This window comes from Phaeodactylum tricornutum, chromosome 1, assembly GCF_000150955.2.
Source record: "Phaeodactylum tricornutum CCAP 1055/1 chromosome 1, whole genome shotgun sequence".
NCBI classification, from domain to species: Eukaryota; Bacillariophyta; class Bacillariophyceae; order Surirellales; family Neidiaceae; genus Phaeodactylum; species Phaeodactylum tricornutum.
The window spans coordinates 1867658-1892158 of record NC_011669.1 but is presented as its reverse complement, the minus strand read 5'-3'; the positions used below and the strand labels follow the sequence as shown (position 1 = coordinate 1892158).

Here is a 24501-nt window from a genome sequence, read left to right as displayed (position 1 = left end):
CCGTGACATGCGATATAAACCATACCTGCTCAAAAATGGAAAAGGGTATATCTCTATACTCATGGCTTTTACGTTAGAACTAGTATTTGCTTTCTTGCTCTATTCATCGTCGGGAATAATTCTTCCCGGAGGGACCTTGCCTAGACGAGCCGTGTCTTTTTCGTCGTTCAGCATGTCGAGCCACCCGAGATCATGCGGACGCCCGGCGGCACGGGCGTCCGGAACCTTGTAGTACTTGCTTCGGTCTTTAGTCACTTCCGTTGCTGTTGACGGCGTGTTACTGGTACCACCAAAATTGAAGAATCCGCCCAACCCGCTCTGTTTCGGAAGATCCGCAACACCAGATGTCCCTTCGTACTGGCTGTCCAAAAATCGGACAAGTGATAGTTTCTCATGGTTGAACGTGTATGTTTGAAAGGCGCCAGGGCCATTCGGGTCCTTGTTCGCCACATAAGCAGTGTAAGGGTTGCGCTCATCGTCTGTCCCAACCGACATGGCCATGTTTAGTCGTTCGATGATGTTGGTAATATCGGCATACGGATCAATCTGCATATTCTCAAGCTGAGTGGCTAATCGTCGAAGTCCTTCACGGAGTCCTTCCGGTGAGATGCCCTCGGCCGGGCAAAATTCTTCCACAATGAATTTCCGCAAGGCTGTACCACCCTTAATTGTCAAGGCGGATTCCAGGAAACGAATTTCGACGGGAAGGTCATCAAACAGTTCAGGAGTGTCCACAAAGGCCTTGGTCATTTGTTGTGACATGAGCGCCACCTGGCTGCATTCTCTCAAAGTAAAGAGAATGGGAGGATCCGGTAAGAAACGCTTCGGGTCGCCCCTAGCGAGTATTGTAATATAGTTCTCCTTCGTTTGCTTGGTACGTTCCAAGTATTCGGCATCGACCACCTTCTTTTCCCAATGTGCCACCATGCCTTTTAGGACCAAGTAGTTTGCTGCCCGTTGATAGATTTCTCCGCCACAAAATTGTTGTAGATCCAAGTTCCCAAAGTTGGGCCCGACTCGACCTTCCGCGTCCATTATGATCTGGCGAAAGGGTGCCGAAATATGATTTTCCAACGTCAAAAAGTTGCGCCACAGCTTTTGGTACTCCCGGGCTTCGTCTTTGTTTCCCAGTGACATGTTGCGCATCTGCAGACGTCCTAGAGTCTTTTTCATTCTAGAGCCAAGGTAGTCACGATTGGCAAGGACAAAGTCGATAGCCTTATTCGCGACGGACGGGTGCGGAGGGATTCCGCGCTTGCCGTCCTCGAGTTTTACGGAACAGGCTTCCCGCAAGGCTTCCACCATGTCAGGAACTTCGGCAGTTTGCCAATTTAAACGCATGGCGTCACGGACAGCTGGTGGAACCCCCGGAAACATTTGTGCGAGTCGGTATTCCGGACCCATCGAGGACAACTTGACTGCTTTGCGGGTCACAACATCCATGACTGATTTTCCCTGCGCGACAACTTCAATACCAGTTTCCTCGTCAATGATCATGGTGGATACTTCGGGACGTTCGTCCATGCGTTGTTGCGCTTCCGTGGCTCGGACTTGTCGCTCGGTATCCGACGCGACACCCTCGTTGTCCGATGGCTTGCCCTCCTTTTTCTTCTTTTTTGGCGGCGGACCTTCCTTTACGGGTTTGTCTTGCGCATCCTCGATCGCGTCATAGAACGATTTAGGACGTGAGCGATCAACCTCCCGGCGGGCTTTCCGGCTCTTGGCGTCGAGTGCCGTTGTGCACCGTGATAGACTCGAGCGGGGCGCGCTTGAAGTTTGGAAAGCGACGACGCGGAACGAACGCGACTGATCCAGACCCGGGCCCGAGAGGAGGAGCAAGGCGCTTAACAGACAGTGACGCCGCATGATTGCTGAGCGTAACCTTCTATTCAGGGAATTAGTGGTCAACGGAACGAAAGCTTACTGAGAGTCGAATTGATTGCGACTAATGGAGGCTGGATTTCAGAGTTCACCTTCACTTTCCTCCATATGAACGTCCTGTCCTGTCTTGCTTTGCCCGGAACGACAGTGAGTTTGATTGCTTTTGCCGGATTGCATTTCTTCGTGAGACTGACAGTGACTTTCGGGTGTGTCAGACCGGCGTACGTTATGCACAATTACTCTCAGCACACGATTGACAGTGAGTGTCTCGCTGACGTGAGTGCCACAGGGAGCCACACAAACTACGGCAGACAGGCAGACTGAGCGTCGATCACATTCTGGTAAGGTTTGCTCGGATTTCGAATTTGAATATTTGGATACAGATAGTCCGGTCACTTCATGGTTCCATCGAGGGATGATCCATTCGTTGCAATGCGGACTGCAGACGCCTTACATTAGACTCTGCCGTAGTCCATTTCCTGCTATTAAACGTGTTCACTGATTCGCTTTTGTTTGTGCATCATGTCGGTGAAGAAGGATGCCCGAAAGCAGGAAGAGCAGCACGATACTGCACGAAAGGCCGCTCGGGGAACACTGGCAACATTGATGTTGCGTCTGGTGTCCTTCGGATGCACCCAATGGACGTTGCGAGTCTTGGATCCAACAAGTTTGGGCAAGGCCTCGATTCAGCTCGAGTTAATTCTCACGACAGTGTTATTTTTGAGTCGCGAAGGCTTTCGACTAGCGTTGACGAGGAACGTGAAGGACGCCAACTGGAACGTTGCTTGGTTGAGTGTCCCGGTTGCTACGTTGATTTCTGTGGCGGCGCTTATTGGGCACTGGCGTTTGACGGCACGTTCGGACGACCCCGATTATCGTGTTGCTGGTGTACTCTTTTGTGTGGCGTCTTGTATCGAGGGTTGGGCGGAACCGGCCGTTCTGCTCGTACTGCGCGAGCTTGATGTGGCCGTCAAGGCCAAGGCGGAAGGAATCGCGACGGTTGGAAAGACCGTTGCTACCGTTGTGGCGCTTCGGTATTGGCAAACAAATCAGCCTGTCACCGCATTTGGCCTCGCTCAATTGGTATACGCGATCGTGTACTTCATCGTTTTGTACAAGGCGGTGTGGTCGAGACTGAACGGCTTTGTATGGAATCAGCTTGATCACTCAACTTGTTACCTGACGATGGTCTTTACTATCCAAGGCATTTTCAAGCATTTTCTCACGGAAGCCGATCGCATCGTCTTGTCGACAATGAGTAATAGTTACGACCAAGGCGTGTATGCCATGGGCAGTGCCTATGGAGGTATGGCGGCTCGTATTATCCTGCAACCCGTTGAAGAAAATGGGCGACTTTTGTGGAGTCGATTGGCCAACGGCCCGGTACAACCGTTACTCGAATCTTACACTGTTCTCATCAAAGTTGTCATGTACGTGGGATTTGTCTTTAGTTGCCTCGCCGTGAATTACACCACCATTGTGTTGAATGCTCTGGCGGGGCGAAATTGGGGTGATAACCAAGAAGCGACCGCTGTCTTGAGTGCGTTTTGCGTTTACACGGCATTTTTGGCATGGAACGGGATGACGGAGGCCTTTGTATACGGTGTTGCATCCAGTGGTAGGGATATGGGACGATTGGGCGTCATGCACGGGATTATTGGTGCTCTGTTTGCCGTCTCTGCTCCCATCGTTGTTGGCTGGGCTGGTACGGTAGGCTTGGTAGGAGCCAACTGTACAGCCATGTTCCTTCGCGGAGCTTATTCGGTTCACTACGCAGCAGATTATTTTTCGACTCGGCAGAACCAATCCTATCGGTCTACCCTAGCGCAACTATTGGGTCAAATATTTCCGCGTCGAATTATCATTCTAGCATTTTTCGGGTCCTACTGTTTGACACAGGTCTCCCTGACCAGATTCACGACACGTATCGTCCAACTTGAAGCAGTAGCTGGTAGTACCAGCTGGCTCCGATTGGCTCTAGAACATGTCGGCGTGGGTATGAGTTGCGGAGTTGGAATCGTTTCACTTGCATACGTCCTCGAAACGGATTTTCGCCGAAAAGTAAGATCCTTTTGGCATAGCAAACAGGATTAATGGGTTATATCATCTCGTCGATCGAGGGTTCATCCTCGTCCAAGTCCTCGCCACGGAATTTGAGACCAGCTTTTTGCATCTTGACGCGGAGTTGGGCCTTTTTATCTCGAAGCATGTGCGATGCCAGCTTCAAGCGATCAAATAAACTATCGGAGTCTAAGGCTTGTATTCGGAACGTAGCATCGTCTTCCAGGAGAAGCTCCGTGCAAAATGCGGCCCAGCTGATTGCTGTGAGCTCCTGAGGTGTCCGATCCGAAGTCTTGTCCACTACGCAATAGCCTTGAGTGTCGGTGGAGCAGGCAACTTCGTAGGCTTGTCGAAAACGTGCGCGGCGATCCAATTCGATGTCTTCTTCCGAGTCTTCGTCATCGTCAGCTTGATAGAACCGATCATCCTACGACCGAAGCAGGGAGCAACGTGAGAAATAATGGAGTCTAAGTTGAAAAGTGATTTGTTCGTTCAACATACCAGTTTAGCGATGTTGATTCGACGCTCCATTTCTGCGTCCTCTTCTTCCTGCTCGGTATTGCCATTTTTTGCCTTGGCCTGTTGGAGTCGATGTTCCATGCTACTCAAAAGTAGCATAAAGTTTTCAATGTTACTAGCCACAAGATTCGGTAACTCTAGATTAGGCGGCAGCTTGTCGGCAAGCTCGGTACACACGGCTTTGAGGTACGGCTCTTGTTGAACGATTTCCACTAGCTGTGCCCTCCCAACAGCACGGATGGTAACAAAAATACCAAAACCTTCAAGGCGATTATAGGCTTCGATTTCACATAGCGGCACCGTTTGGATGATGCCCGAATCGGCCAACAAACCTATGACACAAAAACGATAGCAGCCTCTCAAGATAAGGAAATCCAATACAAAAAACATAAAACCGATTGCGGTGGCGACATGTCAAAGCAGAGCTAGCGGCTTCTTTCATCAGCCAACTAGACGGACAAGTGCACGTACCCATTGCCACGACGCCGCTGTGGTTCTTCATAGCATCATCGAACAGCTTGATAAAACGCTCTTCATACAGACGCAACTGCTTGGTTTCACCTTGCAGTAGTACTTCGACGAAGGGAAAAGGCAAGATGCAGACTTCTTTAGGTGGCGGTCCAGACTCGGTGCCGATCCGGCGATCGTCTCCGGCGCCTGGGAAATTGAAAAAGGTGTCGCGCCATTCGCCAATTCCAAAGCATGCCGTACTTTTCGAACTTCTCTGTGCATTGGTAGGTAAGACAAATGAGTAGGAAGGGCGGCAAAAAGCTAGCAGAAAAATCAAGCTAGTTTTCATTGTTTGCAACGATACACGGCGCTTGCTCATGGTTATGACAGTTCGATAAAGTGATGGTGAGACCAGATTCTCTTGTGGAGTTCGGGACAAACTTTGTGTGTCCGATCGATTGCGTTGGACACATTATCCTCAACATTTGAGCGTTTACATTGGATAAATTTGTGTCGCATAGATATAATAGCTGTGAACGTCTTTCCTGAAACGTCGAAAAGTGTGATCATGACAAAAGCCAGAAGTTCATATTCTCTGGAATGGGTGCATCCATCGGAATTTACATTTGTAGATAATCACATTGGTAAGACGAAATTGTCTTCCGAAGAATCTCGACTTTCTATGGGCGAATGACGATTGATCCACAGCAGAAGAGTCCGAGACTTGAAAGCTGTCCGGAATGCGCTATCAGCAATTCTTGGTCACCGTCAGAGTTTTCTCAATGCTTATCCTTTCCACTTTTTCGACCGCCTTCAACGCGCCTCCATACCGTGTGTACGCGAGTCCATTTCAAAGAGTGAGGACGGGGCCTTTCTCGGTAGGCTCGGCTAAACAAACGACATCACTCAGCAGACGTTCTAAAGGCACGTCACGACGACGACGATCAGCAACTCACCTGAAGGTTCTGGTGGACAATGTGTTGATAGAACCCCTGACTACACGCTCCACCTTCCTCGTTCGCATTCTTTTCCTCCGTGCCATGGCCTTTGTTTCGGCTGTAGCATTTACCGTTGCATGGCGTCAAAACAAAGCCTTGGTTGGAGATCGTGGTATTGCGCCAGCCAAAATTTTGCTGGACAAAGCACAAGAACGTGGAAAAATGAAGCGCCAACGTAGATTGGACTGCCGTGAGCAGACATCTTCTACAACTCGAGCTACCATTACCGACGTGACAGTCGCGTCTCGTCTACGGCGAATTTTTCAGTGGAAAAAACTGCCTCGTCGGATAGGCGAGGCAATCGATGAAAATCCTCTGCTCGTCAATTGTCGAGAACGACTTTGGGATCGATCGGATTCCATGGATCATCCAGCTATCAGTCTTCTCTGGCTAGCAAAAGACCGAACCAGTCTGAATCCATGGCTTGATGGTATCGCTATAGCTGGAATTCTTCTTTCTATCGTTGTTTTTGGTTTAGGAGCAGCCAATGTCCCGATAGTTCTTGCTTTATGGATATGTCAGCGCTCGCTGATGACGGTTGGCGGTCCTTTTTACGCGTTCGGATGGGAGCCGCTACTGGCCGAAGTTCTTTTCCATACCCTTTTTCTTGTCCCATTCTGGTCTCTCAATCCCATAGCGAAGGTGCCTGTCCCTGTCTTGGTTCAGTGGACGGTTCGGTGGATGCTGTTTCGAATAATGCTTGGAGCGGGGTTGATCAAGCTGCGCAGTGGGGACGCAAAGTGGAAGGATTTGACGGCCATGAACTACTTTTACGAAACGCAACCGGTGCCGAATCCTTTGTCGCGCCACTTTCATCGGATGCCGGGTTGGTGGCACAAGCAAGAAGTACTTGTCAATCATTTTGTGGAATTGATCGCCCCGTGGCTATTAATTCTACCAGGATTGCCGGTCCAGTTGCGTCGCCTTGGTGGAACGATTCAACTTATCTTTCAAAGTATCCTTATATGCTCGGGAAATTTCAGCTTCTTGAACTGGCTAACAATGATTCCCGCAATCATGTGTTTAGATGATGCTTTGGTGGGAAGAATGTTTTCGCCAGCTATGCAGCAAGCTGCAGTCTTCGCGGTGGCAACCAGCAGGCCTTCTATTCTGAGACAAATCGTGAGCGTGACTTTTTTTGGCGTAATTTTACAACTCAGTCGACCTGTGGTACGCAATCTCATGTCGACAAAACAAATTATGAATTCTTGTTACGATCCTTTGCAGCTTATAAATACATACGGGGCGTTTGGGACTGTTGAAGAAGAGCGCCTGGAATTTGTCATTTCGGCAGCGACCAGCTTTGATGATGATTGGATTGAATATGATTTTAAAGTCAAACGCGGCAACGTCAACGAAAAGCCACGATGGATATCACCGTATCACTATCGCATCGACTGGCAAATGTGGGTTGCGTCTACTTTGCATACTATTGAAAGGAGTCCATGGTTGTATAGCTTCATGATACGACTCTTGCAGCAAGATCCCGATGTCTTGAACCTACTACGAAGGAATCCTTTCCCAGACGTGCAGTACCAACCCAAATACATACGTATTGACATGTACAAATACAAGTTTCACGATGGTAAACCAATGGAAAAAAGTCCTCCATATTGGGATCGCGTATTTGTAAGGCAGGTTTACCCTAGGCAGGGTGCTGCCTCGCTTGATAGTCTCCAAGCCGAGATAGGTATTGCATAAGTCAGTCATATTGGATAAAGGCATATTTTGCTTTAGTGTTGTTCTACTGGTTTGTTTGTTTCTGTCATGGTTCATAACTTTCATTCTAATCGATCCAAGAGATGACTCTTAAACGGAGGCAATCTCCAGCTTAGTACCCATTCCCATGTCCATACCATTGTACTGCGCTACTGCCTTTTTAGCTGACTCGATGTCGTCAAATGTGACTGTGCCGGTTAAAATCGGTAGGTCTTCGGAAACGTGGCATTCGAATCCGACAATCGTACCGAGAGCTTCCAGTGTCATCTTGCACCCGCTCTCACCCATATTGGCCGGAAATCCCGAAAACTTGAGAGTCGGTGAATTTACAGGAGGTGCTGCAGTCAAAGCTGCTTCAGCTCGTCGAATGACGGCCTTATAATCCTTGCCATATCGTTGCAAAGCCAGGGTCTTGTCGTTAAGATACTCGGCAACTACATTCTGTGCGTTGTGATCTCCCTTCTGCTTTAGCTCATCGTAGAACTCCTTAAACATTGGCTTCGTCCACATAGCTTCTTCAAATTTGGAAGAGAACTTGGCCGGTCGCTTTTTCTCTGTCTGTCCAGCTAGCTTTCCCGACAGGCGTAAACGCATTTCTACTAGCATGAGTTTTATTTCCATTTCGTTCATCGTCGGCGGGACCGGAATACCCTTTTCGCGTAGTTCTTGTTCAACGTCTTCGAACGCCATGGGTTGCACCTTGTTGAATTCTTCGCCTACGATAGGGTCGTTATAGTCTATCGCCATCCGCCGAGCTGTCGTGCTAGACGGAGCGAGGCTGCGTCTGAAAGATGGCACCCATGCCGACACGAGTGAAAGTGAAGCCGCAAGAACCAATACACGAATCTGGACCATTATAAACTGTAAAGTTTCAATGAACTAGGCGATCTGATCGGATGCGGAGGCAACGTCGAATAGTGGCAGAAAGTGAGGCTACGTTTCTGCGTCGTTCCGGCTGATGATGGATGGTTTGTTGGCGTGCCTCGCTTTGTTTCCGTGGTGCCGTTCGAAATCGTCGGTGCCCCCACGCGTATGTCCTACAACGTTTCAAAAATGGACTCCACGTGCCCCATCGGTTTGTGGCTGGACGCAGCAGGAACGATCGAATTTTGATTTCACCGTCAAACAATGCCAGAGATCAAGACAAAACCACGTCACGAAAAGGAGCTCGGAACTTTACTTTTCACGCGAACCAAAAAACAAGAAAGCGGGATACATGGTATACCGCCACGTCAAAGATATCCGGGACGTACTTTATAACGCTTATTTGAGTACCAGATGCGATCAACCGGGGGGTTATGTCGATCGTCTCTAAGTAATCGATATTAGGCGCGCGCAACAGACTCCACCTTCATCAGAAGCTCTCCGGAATATGCGAAAAGAGAACTGCAGCCGGCGATCGCGAGTGGTTTTTGTGTTGCCTTGTTGAGCGACGAATGTGTTCCCTCACTACTTACGAGGCCAAAAACCAAGCAAATTGGATTGAGCCCAAAACCCAGTACAATCTATAGGTAAGATAAGTACTGCATTGCTACGTACGTCAAAACTCTACGATCACATCAGGTACGATCTGAGCATATTTCTGGACACATGCTTCCACAACATTTCTCATCACAATTTTCGATAGCCTGTTTCCCTGAAAATACCTGACAAAGACCTTGCGAAACGAATTTTAGATCGACAGTGATCATTGAAAGTAAGTGTACATCGGAGGAGCTCACATTGTCTTTAGTGGGAAGGTTCGAATGACATGGAGGCTAGGTACTCCCGTCTTGGGCTCATTGGTGCGGGGAAGGTTGTTTTCGTTACGAGTCCGAGAGACAAGTCTGCCATGTTACTTCAAGACGTGGAAGACCTCTCTTTTAGTACCGGAATTTTCTGAGAACAGTGGAACAAAGCATTAAAGTTGGGTATGATACCAAGCTTTCGATCTTACCGATCTTGGATGTTGCTGCCCGCAATTTTCGGAATCCGCGCTGTGTGATCGGCTTTTTCGAATTTCAGGGAAACACCATCCTGAGCCGCTATGCTTTCATCGCGGGTGCCAGGCAACGTAGAATGGAGTACCAGCGCCGCGTACCTTACTCGAGAATCTTTCTCGGAAAAGACACCGTATGTGCCAGTGACCCGGCTGGCGTGACCGCTTCCATGACTTACGCTTAGTTTTGATCCGTGTCTAAAATGAATCATGAATGCTCGATGTCACCGGTTCTCATTCGTCTATCTTTGTTTTCAGACAAATATTATCATGTCCGACTTTGAAGACGACGAACCAGGCGATGCACTGGGTAATTTCGAGGAGGAAGGCGACGTTGAAGCGTTTGCGGGAGATCCCGAGGGCGGAGACGATGACGACGAGGAAGGCGATGATGATGACGAGGAGGAAGCCGAAATCGAACTTGGGGATGAAGATACGGATGAAGACAACGACGATGACGACGATGCTGGTGCAGATGACGACGAAGGAGCAGGAGACGATCAGCAAGACGATGGAGGGGACGACGCAGAAGAGGTAATCCATTGATTTGTTGTAATTTACTGCCTGTCGCACAATCACAGAGGTTTGCTAACTACGTTTTTGCTTCCATAACAGGGTGATGAAGGAGACGATGACGACGACGAAGAGGAGGATGATAACAACGATGACAATGCAGAACTAGGGACAAGCGCGCTTGTTCGGCAGGAACTGATTGAGGACGACCCTGAGGATTACGAAGATGCTGGCGGTGATGATGATGACGACGATGAAGAGGAAGAAGAAGAGGAATTGGAAGATGACGACGACGATGATGACGAAGTTGTCGAGGTTGATGATGACGAAGACGATGACGACGATGATGAAGACAACGACGACGAACCTTCTAACAAGAGACAGAAGACTTGATTGTTTCTCAAGTTGTTTTGCTATTTCGCTAAGTTAGGGGATCCTTGTTTATCTTGTATCATCCCTTTTGTACACGATATATTCGCATTTCTTCCACGTCGTATATGATTTTGGCGCGCAGTAGATTAGTATCGGACTTCTCTTCGCACAGAGGTAGTCGGAAGCGATACGACATAACGTGTGCGCCAGGTTGACACTCCCGTTTCAATTTCGCGCTAAGGGACTGCATTAGCGGCTTGACTCCAAAAACCATGACAGTGTCGGCAGCACGAATGTCATAGTGAAACATGTCCTGGCAATAAAACGAAGTACGCTTTCGTTCGTTTTTCGTCCAAAAAAGCCTTCGCATCTTTGCCAAACCCGCCAAAGTATAGTTGAGCTCAATTCCTACCGCTCGGCGGTAGCCAGCTTGTGCCGCTCGATAAACAGCTTCGCCATCACCGCTGCCCAAATCGGCGAAAACATGGCATGCGTGCCCGTTCTTTCGAAGATAGTTTAGCGCCCGACGTACTTTTCCGCTTGGTGTTGCCATATAGGGAAGTTTCGATCGGGATACTACAAAAGGAGCAATCAGAGCCATGGTGCCAAACACGGTTGCGCCAGCCGCTATCGCAGCATAGACCTTTCTATCACGCCTATTCGTGGGTTCGTGCGCCATTTTGAGAACGCAATCGAGTATTCCTCACAGGTGATAGCCTTGGGTATTGCGACCACTTTAATCCGCAGTCTACCAAACAACAAACGGTGGAGTACGAGTGGTACCTACAATTATCGAATGATCGGCGTGCCTCCTTCAAACAACATACCGGAAGATACAAACTCCAAAGTAGCAATTATTGAGATAGTTGAGTAGTTGAATGCAACGAGCACGGTTTGGTCTTGGTACAACGTAAAGTCGAACGGTTATAGGATATAGGATTTCTCATCATCGTCAGTCAAGCTTTTCTTTGCCTCTCTCTCTAATTGTTGGACCACTATTTTACGTTAGGGGGGGGGGGGGAAGATTGGGGATGGCGCAGACGGCGAAGCCATGAAAATCAAACAACTGGAAACCTAACAGTAAACCCTACACATACTTTTGTGAAACTTGACAACGAAAAACCTTCAGACTAACTGTAACATAACGTGACATTGAAGTCCCACAAAAGCAATCGACAACTCACTGTCAACAAAAAAACGCCAGCGCTCGATTCTGGATGAAAGAGCTTTGTTTCACTCTTCCTTATTAGATCACTGTCGGAAATTTTAACGCAAATAGCCAAACCATGGCGGATTGTGGAGCTACAGGGTCGGCTTTGGATCGAGTTGCACGATCGCTCTTGGGCGGTTCCCAAGCTTCCGACGGCAATATTTCAAAGCAAGTGGCTTCGCTAATGGGACACGCTGCCGCAACGGGAAACATTGCGTTGTTGCAGACGCCCATGTCACAGTCAGCACCGCGACAACTAACAATGCCTCAAGCATCTGTGGCTACGACATTCACGGTGAAACAGCCTGCGCAAGCTTCGGCGCAGCAGCAACAACCGATAGCAATTGGGACTCCTTCGGAGCTGGTTTCTCAACAACCGTCATTCTACGCCACTACGCAATATTCACAGCATCAAAATGATGCTATGATTCTTCAACATAATTTTCATCAGCATCCAATTATGGCCATGCAACAACAGCAGCAGCAAGTTATGATGCAAATGGCCCATCAACAGCAACAGATGGCACATATGGTAAAACAGCAACAGCTTATGATTCGTGCTCAAAATCAGGTATCCGAACACCATCATCATCGAATAAGAGAGAGTAATGAACAAAAATCAGTCTCCTTGGACAATTGGCAAAATGGCGTTGACAAAGAATTTGGGCAGCAAGTGTCCGATATGGCTCCAGTAGGAATGCACGAGGGGGTGACACAAGGCGTCTCGATGGAAGAATTGGCGGCGGCATGGGCCGAGGTTGCTGACGACAACATTACGGTAGGACACGATGGACTTGCACAAGGTGCTACAATAGAGGAACTGGCAGCTGCTTGGGCCCAAGCCGAGGCCGAATACGACTCCGTTGATGCAGCTACCAATCTTTGGAACGACACCAATGATCCCGTATACGAGTTTCTCAACACGGAGAAACCGGAACGCGTGGATCAGCAGGACTGGATGGAGCAGGGATTGCGAGAATTCAATGCAGGAAATCTGAAAGAAGCTGTGAAAGCATTTGAAATTGAATTGCAATACTGCAATGGAGATAATTCAGCGGCGTGGAAAATGCTGGGTCGCTGTCACGCCGAGAACGATATGGATAGAGAAGCCATTGTGTGCTTGGAACAAGCTGTGGATCGCGATCCGTACTCTCCCGAAGCGCTACTATTGCTGGGAGTGAGCTACGTCAACGAACTTAATCATGCCAAAGCACTAAAGAATCTGAAAGCCTGGATTACGCACAATCCCAAATTTGCAGGTATGGAGCTGCAGGTAGATATGTACCGGGATTCATTGGTTGACCAAGAATCAGCATTTGACGAAGTACAACGACTGTTGGTACAAGCACTAGAGTACGATCCGGTTGATGCATCAGACGTATTGGAAGCCATGGGAGTTGTGTACAACGTAAGTCGAGACTACGTAGCTGCTGGGGGTGCATTTCGCAGGGCCCTAGACGCTCGACCAGACGATTATCAGTTATGGAACAAACTTGGCGCAACGTTGGCAAATGGAAATCAAAGTCAAGAGGCTTTGCCGGCTTACCATAAAGCATTACAACTGAAACCAAAGTACGCAAGAGCGTGGTTAAACATGGCTATCTCCCATTCCAATCTTCAAAACTACGATGAGGCAGCTCGGTGTTACCTTCAAACGTTGAGCCTCAATCCTGCAGCGATTCATTGCTGGAGTTATCTCCGTATTGCGTTGTCCTGCTCGGAGCGCTGGGATTTGATTCAGCATGCGGCATCCCAAAATCTTGAGGCGTTCAAAGATCTTTTTGATTTCGTCATTTATTCTTGAACAAATATAAGCGGAACCCTAAATGCAGGCGACTGTGGAACGCAATAATAGGAAAGCGTAAAAGGCGTGCAGATCTAACTATGCGTTAAACTAAGCTATATGTAGATGGCGTAGTTTGTTTAGTTTGGATTAGGTTAAGGAGCCGGACCTGGTTGCGACGCCGGAAATAATCTACCTCCTTGTTGTATCACTGCCTGTGGAATATGTTGTGAGGTAGATGCATTTTGTTGCTGTGTCATCAGAGCCTCCTTTTTGCTCGCTGCGCTCAGACTCTTCAACTCCGTTATGATATTCGCACACAGAGTCATGAAAGAAAAGGCGTCGCCGGTCATTTTCTGAAAATCGAGAAGATAAATATTTTGTTGCACCTTGTAGAGAGTTAGACCAATTTTGATTGAATATTCTGAGGTTGAGAGATTCGGTACACGCAAACTATGCCCATCTTCACCAGCAATTACTTGCATTGCATTGAGTCCAAACGTCGGGCTGGTATGTCTCTCCTTGCCATCGATGTCCACATCCATCGATGCGTCGCTCAATCCTCGAGAAGGATTCGAAATCCACGCTGCCTGTGGGGATTCACCCCCAGCCAAAGGAATTGTAGAGCTCGAACCGCTCCCTCCAGTATTTGGACGCCATTTGCACTTGATTCGGTAGGATGATAGCTGTAACCATTCACAACCAAGCGACATGAGCGCTTTATAGACTTCCGTCATGACGTGTGCAGGATCCTTCTTTGATTGAATACCAAGATACCATCGGCGAGTTCGCCGTCCGTGTTGATGTTGGGCAATCATACCCGTATTTCCTGGAATTGACGAAGTCATTTGCACAATTCCATGACCAGACATTGCCGATACGGATCCCGGGGGAGTATGCGATGAGCTGTGGCTGCTGGTCGTACTACCAGGTTGCATTAATGCACGAGTCGCTTCTTCTGCAAGTCTTGATTGTTGTGCGGGTGATGATTGCGAAGCAGTCGGAGAATGGGAATTGGAAGACACACTTGCAGAATATGTTCGCCCACCATCATAGCTGTTGCCGACACTACCACCGTATCGACTACCGCCGGTTCCATAGTGACCACCGGGAGTTGTCCCTCGAGATCCTCCAGGGGAGAACGCTGGTGGCGTCGCGCTCGCCGCCTCTTGAATGGCGCGGGCGACTTCCATAACGCGAAGACGAGTGTGCTTGTGATCGAGGATTAGCTCGTACGCGCATCGCAAATCCTTCAGCAATTTTTTCGCGTCGGAGTCGCGACTGTCTTCCAAGGCCGCTGCTGTCTCAACTAGTTCCCTTGTGACAATATTAGTGAGGAACTGATGTTGCGGCACATTGAGAGTACCGTTCGCAAGACCTTTCGTGTTGCCATAAGCCTTGTGAAACGGTAGCTTCATCACTTCATCAATAACTTCTTGATCGACGATTCGCTCCTGCTTCTCCATCAGCTCTGGAGGGTGCCTCAAATAAGGAGGAAGCTTATGCTGGAACCACGGATGCAAACGAATTTCGGCAATAGTAATTCTTTTCATTGGATCAACTTCCAACATGCGCGGAATCAAGTTCTTCGCCAACTGGGAAAGATGTGTTGGTAAGCTGTACATTCCACTTTTGATCTTTTTGAACAAGTTCGGAATCGATTCATCATCGAACGGAAGAGATCCACACAAAAGAGCGTAAAGAATGACACCACAGGACCAGACATCGACTTCTGGTCCGGCGTACAGATGGCCACTGATAACTTCTGGTGCGGCGTAATTTGGGGATCCACATGACGTACGCAAGAAGTCACCGTCTCTCATGAGATTCGACAATCCAAAATCGGCAATCTTGATATTCAGATTGGCGTCCAAGAGAAGGTTCTCCGGCTTGAGATCACGATGAACAATCTTTTGAAAATGACAATATTCCACTCCAGAAATAATTTGATGAAAGAAATTACGGGCCTCGTCCGCGGACAATCGGCCTTTGGAAACAATGTAGTCAAAAAGCTCGCCGCCAGAGACGTACTCATTCACAAGAAATATATCAGTTGGGGTGTCAATAACTTCATACAGGCGAATAATGTGTGGGTGCGTGCACAAATGCAGAATATTGATTTCCCGATGAACTTTTTCCTCCATACCCAGCTGCTTGATTTTGTTCTTGTTCAGGATTTTCACCGCTACCTTGTGTCCGGTTACGGCATGTGTTGCCAATTTTACCTGATAGAAAAGGTGATAGAAGTATACACGTGAGAGGGCAGTATCGTTGGGGCAATCCCATGGTCCCTAAACGATACGAACGCAACTGGTCTCTTCGACCATCCCCAAAATAATATGTCGTAGCGACAATTAGATTGTCAAAATCAATAAATTAAATCAAAGTACATGACATCTTGAAAAATGTAGCTGTCCGACGACAAGGATCTTCTGGAGTGTCACCATGGGAATATCGTTCGTGTGTTCCGTACAACTTACCTTTCCAAAGGCACCGATTCCTAAATTCTTGCCCAGTATAAACTGGCCTATTTGTACGGGAGCCTGATCCATAATTACGGATAGAAAATAACTCTTTCCTCCCCAGGTTTGGGTGTCCTATTTGAGTGAAGGGTGCAGTCGATGAGGTCCCCACAAAAAGCCTTCAGTCGGATGTCGCGGATACTACCAGTAAGCTGCTAGAAAGTGCCGCAGCTGGTCGCGGTACACAGCTCTGGCGCCGTATTCAGCGGTATGGTGGTACACAAATACGGACGCCTTACAGTTAATCAATTGACAGTGTTTCGCGATGACCCACCGTCTAGCCCTGCATCACTGTAGGTAGATGCGCGTGCCATTCCAGAAAGACTCCTGGCAGAAACAGACCTTCGCAGAATTTCCGCGTGGAACAGGTCGCGAATTCTGTGATTTGCAAAATAGGAAGCTCTCGACAAAGCACTGCGAGCTATGTGACGAAGAAACCATGACTGGAAATTATACGGGAATCTTTCTCCGCTCGATTGGGATTTCCTGCTGATAGAGCAACAATTTGACCATGGCCTCGTCTCGTTGGAAGCGCTTTGCCTTTTTCGAGCGAAGCACGCTCGACGTCCCACCGGAAGTCATCGACGACCTTATTCCCGTTGATGGAGTCAGCCGAGACAACCGTCGCTCGGTCAAATCCTTAAAATTGGCTGGTAAAGAAGTGAGCAACGATTCCGTTATCTTGATAGTAACAACTGCCGCGTTGCCCTTGTATTCCAAGCCAACGGAAGTCCGTACAACTCATATTTCCGCTGGTCAGAGAAAAAAACAAGAAACGAAAGATGACTCTATAAGCGCCATGTGGTCGAGTCTGACAGCTTGCACAGTACCTGCTTTTGCTGAAGAGGGCAACAATTCATCTGGGGCTGCGGGGGAGGCGCTCGCTCATGGTATCTCCATGCCGAGCCAAGCGCAGCTTCCTAGACAGGGCATGAATGGGAGAATTTCGAAAGCATTAAAGGGCGCTTCCATGGATGGACTCGTACTCTCGTTTGTGACTTCTCGAAGTACAGAGTTTGTTCACTGTGTCGATGTTACAGTCCGTTGCAATCCCCCTCGGGGCAAAGAAAGTCTCGAAGATCTTGACGGTTGGCGTGGTTATTTTAGCCCATTTTTAAGAACCCCGGGCGATCGATCTGGGACGACGTCTGAAACTCCTATGGTAGAAAATACGAACCACTCTGACGTTTCGGTCTTAGGCATAGCGGCCTGTCGGATGTCAACAGGCGGTCAAATCGTCGACGAGCACGACGTTGTTCACTTGGTTTGTATTTCTGCTCAGCAGATTTGCGTGTGGGAAGATCCCCACATTCATCTTTCTTGCCGGCGTCCATTGACGCCACCTCCTGTCCCCAGTGAAGCGAGAACAGTTTATCTTCAGTCATCTTGGCGACCTACTGATGGGAATTGCCGTGTGGTAGACATTATTCCAGGCATCGTCGCCGTGGGTACCGATACAGGAGCCGTTCTTATATTAACGTATTCGCCGGACCTCTCAGTGAGCACTTCGCGACCTCAGGGCCTTCGGACGTATTTGCGTATTCCCCCACCACCGACTCAAAATTTGGAAGTAGTGAGTGTCAAAATATCATTGGTAAACGATAAGGCTAGTGTTTTTGTGGCCTACAACTTCACGGGATCAGTTTCGGTATCTCAGATGTCTACAGCAGGAGTTTGTTGCTATGATTTTCCGGTACCAACACCCAGCTCACCCTCTTTGTCGGCCCCCTCCGCCCGCCACGATTTGGACGGACGATATGTGGGTTCCTCGACATTGGTGGATGCTCTTACGACTCAGCGGGGACTAGAACTGAGTGTGGTACGTACGTGCAACTGAAATATTAGAATCTGTTACGTCGTGTTGCGTTCTTCTCACACAATTGTCGTTGGGTCTATTGTTCCAGGCGCGTCCTGACGGACTGTACTCCTATTCCCAGACGGAACGTATTGGAGTCGCTCCAGTTGACGGTACAAAGCTTGCTCTCTGCTTGATTCCACCGACGATCCCAATGGAAAGGACCCGAGAAGTAGATCTTGAAGGTATACCTCATGGTTATGCTCTAGTAGCGTCAACAGACGCAAAATCTGGTCGTGATGCTGTGGACATATACGATTCCACCAACAAGCTTGTTGCGTTCCATTTACTCCTTTCACCGGGACACCGCGCCGTGCGTACGGTAGGAATTACCACTCCGCCAGTCCAATGCACTGACGGAGGCATCAAAGGTGGTCGATCGTCCGCGTTGGTCCTTACTTCGGGAGGCTCATTTGTGACTTTAACCGAGAAACTGACAGATGAAAAGATCTCATTGTTAGTGCAAAAAAATCTTTTTTCGGCAGCCATTGTGGTTGCGTACGCTGATCCATCTTATCAACCAGAAGAAATTTCTCAGCTTTATCGACAGTATGCGGAACATTTGTATCACAAAGGCGACTTTAGTGCTGCAATTGATCAGTACATACATACAATCGGATCGCTAGAGTCGTCGCATGTCATTTTTCGGTACCTCGATGCACCAAAGATTCCTCTTCTTGTCAAGTATTTGGAGAGTTTGCGATCACGAGACCTTGCTACAGCGGTGCATAATGAGCTTTTACGAACGTGCCATCTCAAGATGAACGACCGCGAGGCAGCAGAAGCAATTATCACCACATCGAGTTCGATCGACAAGGCGTCATTGTCTTCTATACTAACAAATATTTCCAGCAGTCCTAAGGAGGCTCTGGCAACCATATGTTCTCTGGATGCAAGGCAGACAGCCGAAATCGTTATTCAACACGGAGCATCATTGACCCGAGTACTTCCACGAGAGATGGCTGGAATTGTTATTTCACTATGCGTTGGAACCTATTCACCGAAGGGTCTTGCAGATGCGGCATCCGCTGCATCGACTGACTTAAATCGAATGATTGCGTATGCCACGGACGACAAAAAAAAAGCCTGTGAACCCTTCCCTGCGAACTTATTTGCGTCAGCCTTCGTTGAGCACCCAAAAATGTTGCGACTCGTCCTTGCTCATTGCAATCGCAACAAATGCGTTCTGACACCATCTTTACGTCGTACCCTGCTTGAATTGACGCTGGCGGAATGGAACCAAGCGAAGCGCTCGGGTGATACCGAGGCTGAAAAGCTGCGCCACAAGGAAGCAATAGCGGTACGTTGTCTATCTCTCCCTTCGTTTTAGGTGCACATGGTCTCACACTGATCGTATCGATTGCACAGGCACTGACAGACTCTCATTCTCGTGAGATCGGAGACTATGATGCACTCGTTATTGTCCAATCAGCTAGCTTTGACGAAGGTGAACTGCTCTTATATGAACGATTACAGATGGCACCATTGCTTCTAGATCGATACGCTAAAGATGGAGGTGAAAAGTCGCGGCGCCAAATGCTCGCCATGTGCCAAAGCGATCCAGAGATTTTGGCAGACGTGTTGGGTCGCTTCGTCGATATGGCAGGGAGAAGGCTGTCGCAGTCCAGCGTAAAGATTAGCAGTGACTACGATTCGGATTTTGATGAATCGGAAGAAATCTTGAATGACATTCAAGAGGCCCTTGCATTAGCTCGTCGGCAACGAGTGATTCCGCCAGTTCGAATTACCCGAATCCTAGCTGGTGAGGGAATAGGACAATTTACAGATAGGAATGATAGCAGCTCGGAGAGCAATCTGAATAAGAGAACAGTTCCCCTCTCGGTCGCTTTAGAATACGTTGGGACGATCCTTGAAGAATCAAGAAGAGAAATCTCTCGCTTGAAGGCCGAGGTCGAGGAGTACAACCAGATGTGCAATTCCATGGCAACTGAAATCGAATCTTTGCTGCGAGCGTCTCATTCTCTTCCTTCGTTGGCTCCCACCAGCAGTGCGGCTCCAAGGCGTCTGAATATCGACGGCCTGTACGCGAAGATTCGGTCTGGGGAGAATGAGAACTATTCTCCAGGTCAACCCCGCGAAGCCTTTTGGAGGGATATGGAGCAGAGTGAAGACAAATTTGATACTATTGCGCGTTTTTTTGCCAAAGGAGTCATCAGCTAGTGGGTTAAGGTTCCAGCATGTCGTTTCCTTACAAACATACGCTATATTAAGAACGGGTGGTGCAACGCAGTAATCTTCTGGGTCGTGTTTTAAGGTAGCGATTTTAATTGCATCGATCCAGTATATAGCCAAAAAAAACGAAGCCATTACAACATTCCTACGATTGCGACAGAACGACGGCTACCAGATCCGCTTTCTTCAGTGTTTTACCATCTCCTCCGGTCGTTGTAAGTCCCTGAAGAGAACAAATGGATGCAAGGTAAATCAAACTGGCTATTAAACAAGGTAGAGGCAATAAAACAATTATTGACGTACCTTTTCTTCCAAATACGAAGTCAATTCCTTCACCGTTTTCCGTTTCAGCGTTGATTCTGACAAACTGTTCCAGTTCTCCGATCCGCCTGACACCACAGAGTCAGCCGCTTCTTTCTTTTTTGTTTCTGTCTTTTTCATTTCAGACTTTTCCGCTTCTGTCTTTTTTGTTTCAACCTTTTTCGCTTCTGTCTTTTTCGTTTCAGCCTTTTTCTCTTCCGGCTTCTGCTCAACTTGCTTCTTAATGGCACCCTTTGTGGCGGATTTCTTCGGCGAATTTTTCTTTATGTTTGTTTTCTTTGAAGGCGGTTGCTTAGAAGCGGCTCTCGTTTTAGAGCTTTTGTTCTTCTCTGTCGACTCCGAAGCTACTGCTGGAAGCTCGTCCAAGGGAATTTCGGTAAAATTAGCAAAGAAAGTGTCCTGTGGACGTGATGAGCTGCTTTTGGTTGTGGTTGTCGCTGCCTGGGCTTCTGAATTCGATTCTGGTTCTATCTCAACGACAGGTTCGGGTTCTTGTTTTCGATTGGGCTTTTTCGCCACTTCATTGAGCCCCAACTCTGCGAGCTGTGCCTCCACTTCTTCAATACCTAGTGCGTTGAGCTGTGTTTGTAGTTCAGCCTGCATTGCGTTGATCAAATAATCATGGGTTAGAGCACGTCTAACAAAGTAATATTGATACAACGAACAAACAAACAAAACAAATACACAACCTTTTCCGCTTCTAAGGCCGCAACTGACGCCAGCGCTGCATCCAAGTCTTTTTGAAGCTTTTTGTTTGTTTTCTTCATTGCATCCTTCTCGTCTTTGAACTTTTTGTTTGCTTCTTCTAGCTTTTGCTGTAGCTGGGCGGTCTCCGCCGCCAGCTTTTTTTCCGTCTGCGCAAGCTGCAATTTCAACGCCTTTTCAGACTTCTTTTGTGCGTCCATTGCGTTCTGCAGTTCGCGCACATCGCTCTGCATTGTGGCCACATCGTAGTCCTTCTTTGACTTTTGAGTCTTAATCTGCTTGAGCTCGTTCGATAATGCCGTTGTCATCTGACTCAGTTCCTTGATTTGAGAGACCATGTCGTCTTCAACACTATCAGCTTCAGAAATCTTGGCAGGCTCTTTCGCATTGGCTTGCTTTTCCTTGGTCTCTAACGTGGTGGTTTCGAGCTGGTCTTCATATGTGTTGCGAATCCCGGCCCCGACCGCTGCCAACACGACGCTACCAGCTGCCAAGTACCAACCCTTCTCGGCGGAGCTCATTGACTCCAGAATACTCTGCGCGGTGAAGCCGCCATTTTGCAAGCTTTTCCCCAGATTGTCAAACGTGCTGGACAACTTGTCGACTGGAATAGATTCTAATGAAGCCTTGATGCGTTCCGTTGTAAGGTCGAAACCACTCAGATCGACATTAAAATCAGGCTTGGGCAGATCCAGTTTGCCGAAATCTGTGCTGAAGGATGGTACTTTTTCTTTCAGAAATTCGGAAAGTTTCGAGGCTTGGCCCGAAGTCCCTGGGGCCTCTTTGATCGAATTGAGCGCGTTCTGATAGTTCGACTGTACTGAAGCGATGGCCGCTTGGACGGAGCTGGACGAAGCAACGGACGAGTCCACCGTGTCGGACATGACCCCTTTGGTGGACTCCACCAGGCTCCCAGCCAATTGTTCCGTGACCGGCTTATCAGTGATCTCCGAAGACACTGCTGGTGCATAAAAGGACGGCGGATCCGGCAGGCTGGGTGGTTCTGGAGGCTCCTGCGTGACAGATTGCGCTAGAACCGATACGGCCGGTTTCTTGGCGTTCGGCACCAAGGCAAACTTGATGGCGGACCGGACGGAATCTCCCATACCAACAAGAGAAGCAAACGTCAATGCGCCGACTGTACCAATTGTGACTTTGGCGGCCGGTGAAATTTCGACTTTGCTGATTTCCCGCACTTGACTCTGCAGGGACTCCAACGGTGTCGGCACGGGTTCGGGAGCCACGACGCGGGTGGGACGAAACGCAGGTTTTTTCGGTCCCGATGCGGACGTTCCAATGTTCGTGACGTTGCGACTGGCCAAGAGTACGCCGGCGCCGAGTGCACCGGCGTACCACACCCCCAGTTCTTCCACGTTGAGCGCATTAGTGACGTCCGCAGCGGACCATCCTTCCGTTCGCAACACCCGTGCGAGTGTGACGGCGGCCGTCCCAAACTTGTCGACGGGAATTGATTGGGGTATGGCGACGGCGGCGTCGATGAATTTCCCCGCCGTCGCTTGAAGACCGGCCTTGTCGGGTAGTTCCAAGAGCTTGGGATCCGGTACGAGGTAGGTTTTCAACGAGGACAATCCCGCAGATGCACTGGACCCGATTGTTGTGGAAGCCGCTTCGATCGCTTGGTTAATGGGTTCCGGTGTGACGGTGGGAGGGGGTGGCGGCGGTGGATTGGAAGCCAGTGGGACCGATGCTGTCTGGGTGTTGGTGGAAGCAGCCACGGCCGCTGCACTCCTGGCAGTCATGGCCGCGTTCGGCACGAGGGCAAACTTGATGGCGTTCTTGATGGAATCCCCAAACCCCAAAAGTGAGGCGAAGGTGAGTGCCCCAATGCCACCCGCGGTGGCGACTACGGGGACCGGTACGTTTTCCGGTAGCGGGAGATTGGGCAAGGGGGGTAGTTTGGGTGGATCGGGAAACGTGCGTTTGGGTGGTGGGGGCGGAGGAGGGGGAGCTGTTGCCTTGGTGAAAGTCGAGTTGCGCCCCGCCGCCAACAGAATGCCCGCCCCGAGCGCTCCGGCGTACCACACTCCTAGTTCGTCAATGTTGAGAGCTTGGGTGATATCCGCAGTGGACCAACCTTCGGTAGACAAGACGTTGGCAATATCCGACGCGGCTTGATTCAACTTGTCCACTGGGATGGACTGTACCGATGTCACGATTTGATCCGCGCCCGCTTGCAAGGCTGCCCTGTCCGGCAAGGCCAGATCCGCCGTATTGGGCGCCAGGTAGGATTTCCACACGTTGAGATTGGTACCGACGGCGTCCGCGGGGATGCTGGTGGGTGTCGGCGACGATTTTGTGGCCGTCGTTGCTGCGGTTGTTACGGCGTCGTTCAGCGTCTGGGACCAATCGGGAACGTTCACGGGTACGCCGGGAACGACTACGGGCGTGGTTGGCGTTGACGCGGTGGCGGCGACCTTGTCCGTGCCCGGAATTGGTGTTTCCATCATCCGGCGAATGGCGTTGCCCAGTCCCGAGCCACCGCCGTTGTCGGCCGTTGCCTGTAAGGCCAAGCTACGCGGTAGTGGAGTCACTCCGTGAGAGCTGTAGCTGACGGGCAGGAGACGTGATTGCGGGACAAACGCTGAGACATGGTCGGACACTGCCGCGCAACCGAACAATGTGAGTAGCCCAGACCGCATGGTGTTTTACGAGTCCCAAACTACAGTCCGAAACTTGACCAATCCCCGCAAACGGATAAGTACGTCTTTCTTCTCCAGCAGTAGTAGTAGTTGCTGTAGAGAAGTAGCAGTCGCAGTCACAATCCACGCAATGCCTTTACTTCTTTCTCGTCGTGCCGTTCCTCCAATACTCTTCTACTACCGCTAGAGTATCGTGCTCGACTCCCAAAGTCGATTTCCTTCTCGCTTCCGACGGAACTGTGGTGAAATCTACCTCTAGATACAATATGTATCTAGTGTTGGTAGGTAGGTAGGAATGAATATATAGAGAGAGATGTACGGAGTGAGCAATCTGCTCTAGCTCGGTTACTGTTAGTCCGCCTCCGCTCGAGAGGGGAAGCGGTGTAATTTTACACGGGATGAGTCGATGGAATGTGTATCGAGAGCTATTGCAGGTACATAATTTGGTATATACCATACCGCGAGAGATGCGTGGTTTGTTTCGGGCGGGGAGGGGGGGGGGGGGGCGTGTGTGCCTGCCACAAAGGTCAATCGGCCATTGGTTTCCCATATTCGACCACGGCAGGGTTGGTATGTGGGGGGTTGACAATGAGACGCTGGAGTGAGGGGGAAAGTAGTGCACGTCACATTACTACGAACCAGAGATACCAGGGGCGGGCTAGGGAGTTTAGAGGGTTGCCCGCGCTGGGGAGCGATCCTTGAACTTGTGGCGCTCGAGCTCACGAGGACGATCTTTTTTGTTCGGCTCGTTGGCGCGGCGC

General features: G+C 49.3%; 10 protein-coding genes across 10 annotated transcripts; 5 read left to right on the top strand and 5 right to left on the bottom strand.

The window, feature by feature from the left end:
* Positions 1-70: 70 nt before the first annotated feature.
* PHATRDRAFT_43044 (predicted protein) lies at positions 71-1971 on the bottom strand. The gene has a single exon (XM_002176826.1). The coding sequence runs from the start codon at positions 1864-1866 to the stop codon at positions 100-102; it is 1767 nt and encodes a 588-aa protein (XP_002176862.1). The 5' UTR covers positions 1867-1971; the 3' UTR covers positions 71-99.
* Positions 1972-2403: 432 nt separating this feature from the next.
* On the top strand, positions 2404-3821 carry PHATRDRAFT_32178 (predicted protein; the record flags this gene model as incomplete). Its single annotated transcript, XM_002177359.1, has 2 exons — positions 2404-3718; positions 3781-3821. 2 exons carry the CDS (start codon positions 2404-2406, stop codon positions 3819-3821), a joined length of 1356 nt encoding a protein of 451 aa, XP_002177395.1.
* Positions 3822-3979: 158 nt separating this feature from the next.
* On the bottom strand, positions 3980-5290 carry PHATRDRAFT_43043 (predicted protein; the record flags this gene model as incomplete). The annotated part of the gene is made up of 3 exons (XM_002176825.1): positions 3980-4369; positions 4444-4793; positions 4933-5290. 3 exons carry the CDS (start codon positions 5288-5290, stop codon positions 3980-3982), a joined length of 1098 nt encoding a protein of 365 aa, XP_002176861.1.
* A 661-nt stretch (positions 5291-5951) lies between these two features.
* Positions 5952-7610, top strand: PHATRDRAFT_32176 (predicted protein; the record flags this gene model as incomplete). The annotated part of the gene is made up of 1 exon (XM_002177358.1): positions 5952-7610. The coding sequence occupies one exon, from the start codon at positions 5952-5954 to the stop codon at positions 7608-7610; it is 1659 nt and encodes a 552-aa protein (XP_002177394.1).
* Positions 7609-8483, bottom strand: PHATRDRAFT_43041 (predicted protein; the record flags this gene model as incomplete). The annotated part of the gene is made up of 1 exon (XM_002176824.1): positions 7609-8483. One exon carries the CDS (start codon positions 8481-8483, stop codon positions 7719-7721), a length of 765 nt encoding a protein of 254 aa, XP_002176860.1. The 3' UTR covers positions 7609-7718.
* Positions 8484-9378: 895 nt separating this feature from the next.
* On the top strand, positions 9379-10572 carry PHATRDRAFT_43040 (predicted protein; the record flags this gene model as incomplete). The annotated part of the gene is made up of 4 exons (XM_002177357.1): positions 9379-9474; positions 9495-9740; positions 9865-10140; positions 10222-10572. 4 exons carry the CDS (start codon positions 9379-9381, stop codon positions 10510-10512), a joined length of 909 nt encoding a protein of 302 aa, XP_002177393.1. The 3' UTR covers positions 10513-10572.
* A 1205-nt stretch (positions 10573-11777) lies between these two features.
* On the top strand, positions 11778-13505 carry PHATRDRAFT_32173 (predicted protein; the record flags this gene model as incomplete). The annotated part of the gene is made up of 1 exon (XM_002177356.1): positions 11778-13505. One exon carries the CDS (start codon positions 11778-11780, stop codon positions 13503-13505), a length of 1728 nt encoding a protein of 575 aa, XP_002177392.1.
* A 266-nt stretch (positions 13506-13771) lies between these two features.
* Positions 13772-16036, bottom strand: MARK3 (predicted protein; the record flags this gene model as incomplete). The annotated part of the gene is made up of 5 exons (XM_002176823.1): positions 13772-13962; positions 14089-14313; positions 14560-14734; positions 14840-15709; positions 15965-16036. Coding segments are annotated over 5 exons (1533 nt in total), but the record flags the coding sequence as incomplete, so codon positions are not given.
* Positions 16037-16517: 481 nt separating this feature from the next.
* On the top strand, positions 16518-20190 carry PHATRDRAFT_43038 (predicted protein; the record flags this gene model as incomplete). The annotated part of the gene is made up of 3 exons (XM_002177355.1): positions 16518-17825; positions 17944-19161; positions 19230-20190. The coding sequence occupies 3 exons, from the start codon at positions 16518-16520 to the stop codon at positions 20040-20042; spliced, it is 3339 nt and encodes a 1112-aa protein (XP_002177391.1). The 3' UTR covers positions 20043-20190.
* Positions 20055-24105, bottom strand: PHATRDRAFT_43037 (predicted protein). Its single transcript, XM_002176822.1, has 3 exons — positions 21065-24105; positions 20358-20972; positions 20055-20277 (listed from the first exon to the last, which is right to left on the bottom strand). The coding sequence occupies exons 1-3, from the start codon at positions 23738-23740 to the stop codon at positions 20200-20202; spliced, it is 3369 nt and encodes a 1122-aa protein (XP_002176858.1). The 5' UTR covers positions 23741-24105; the 3' UTR covers positions 20055-20199.
* Between the last annotated feature and the right edge of the window lie 396 nt (positions 24106-24501).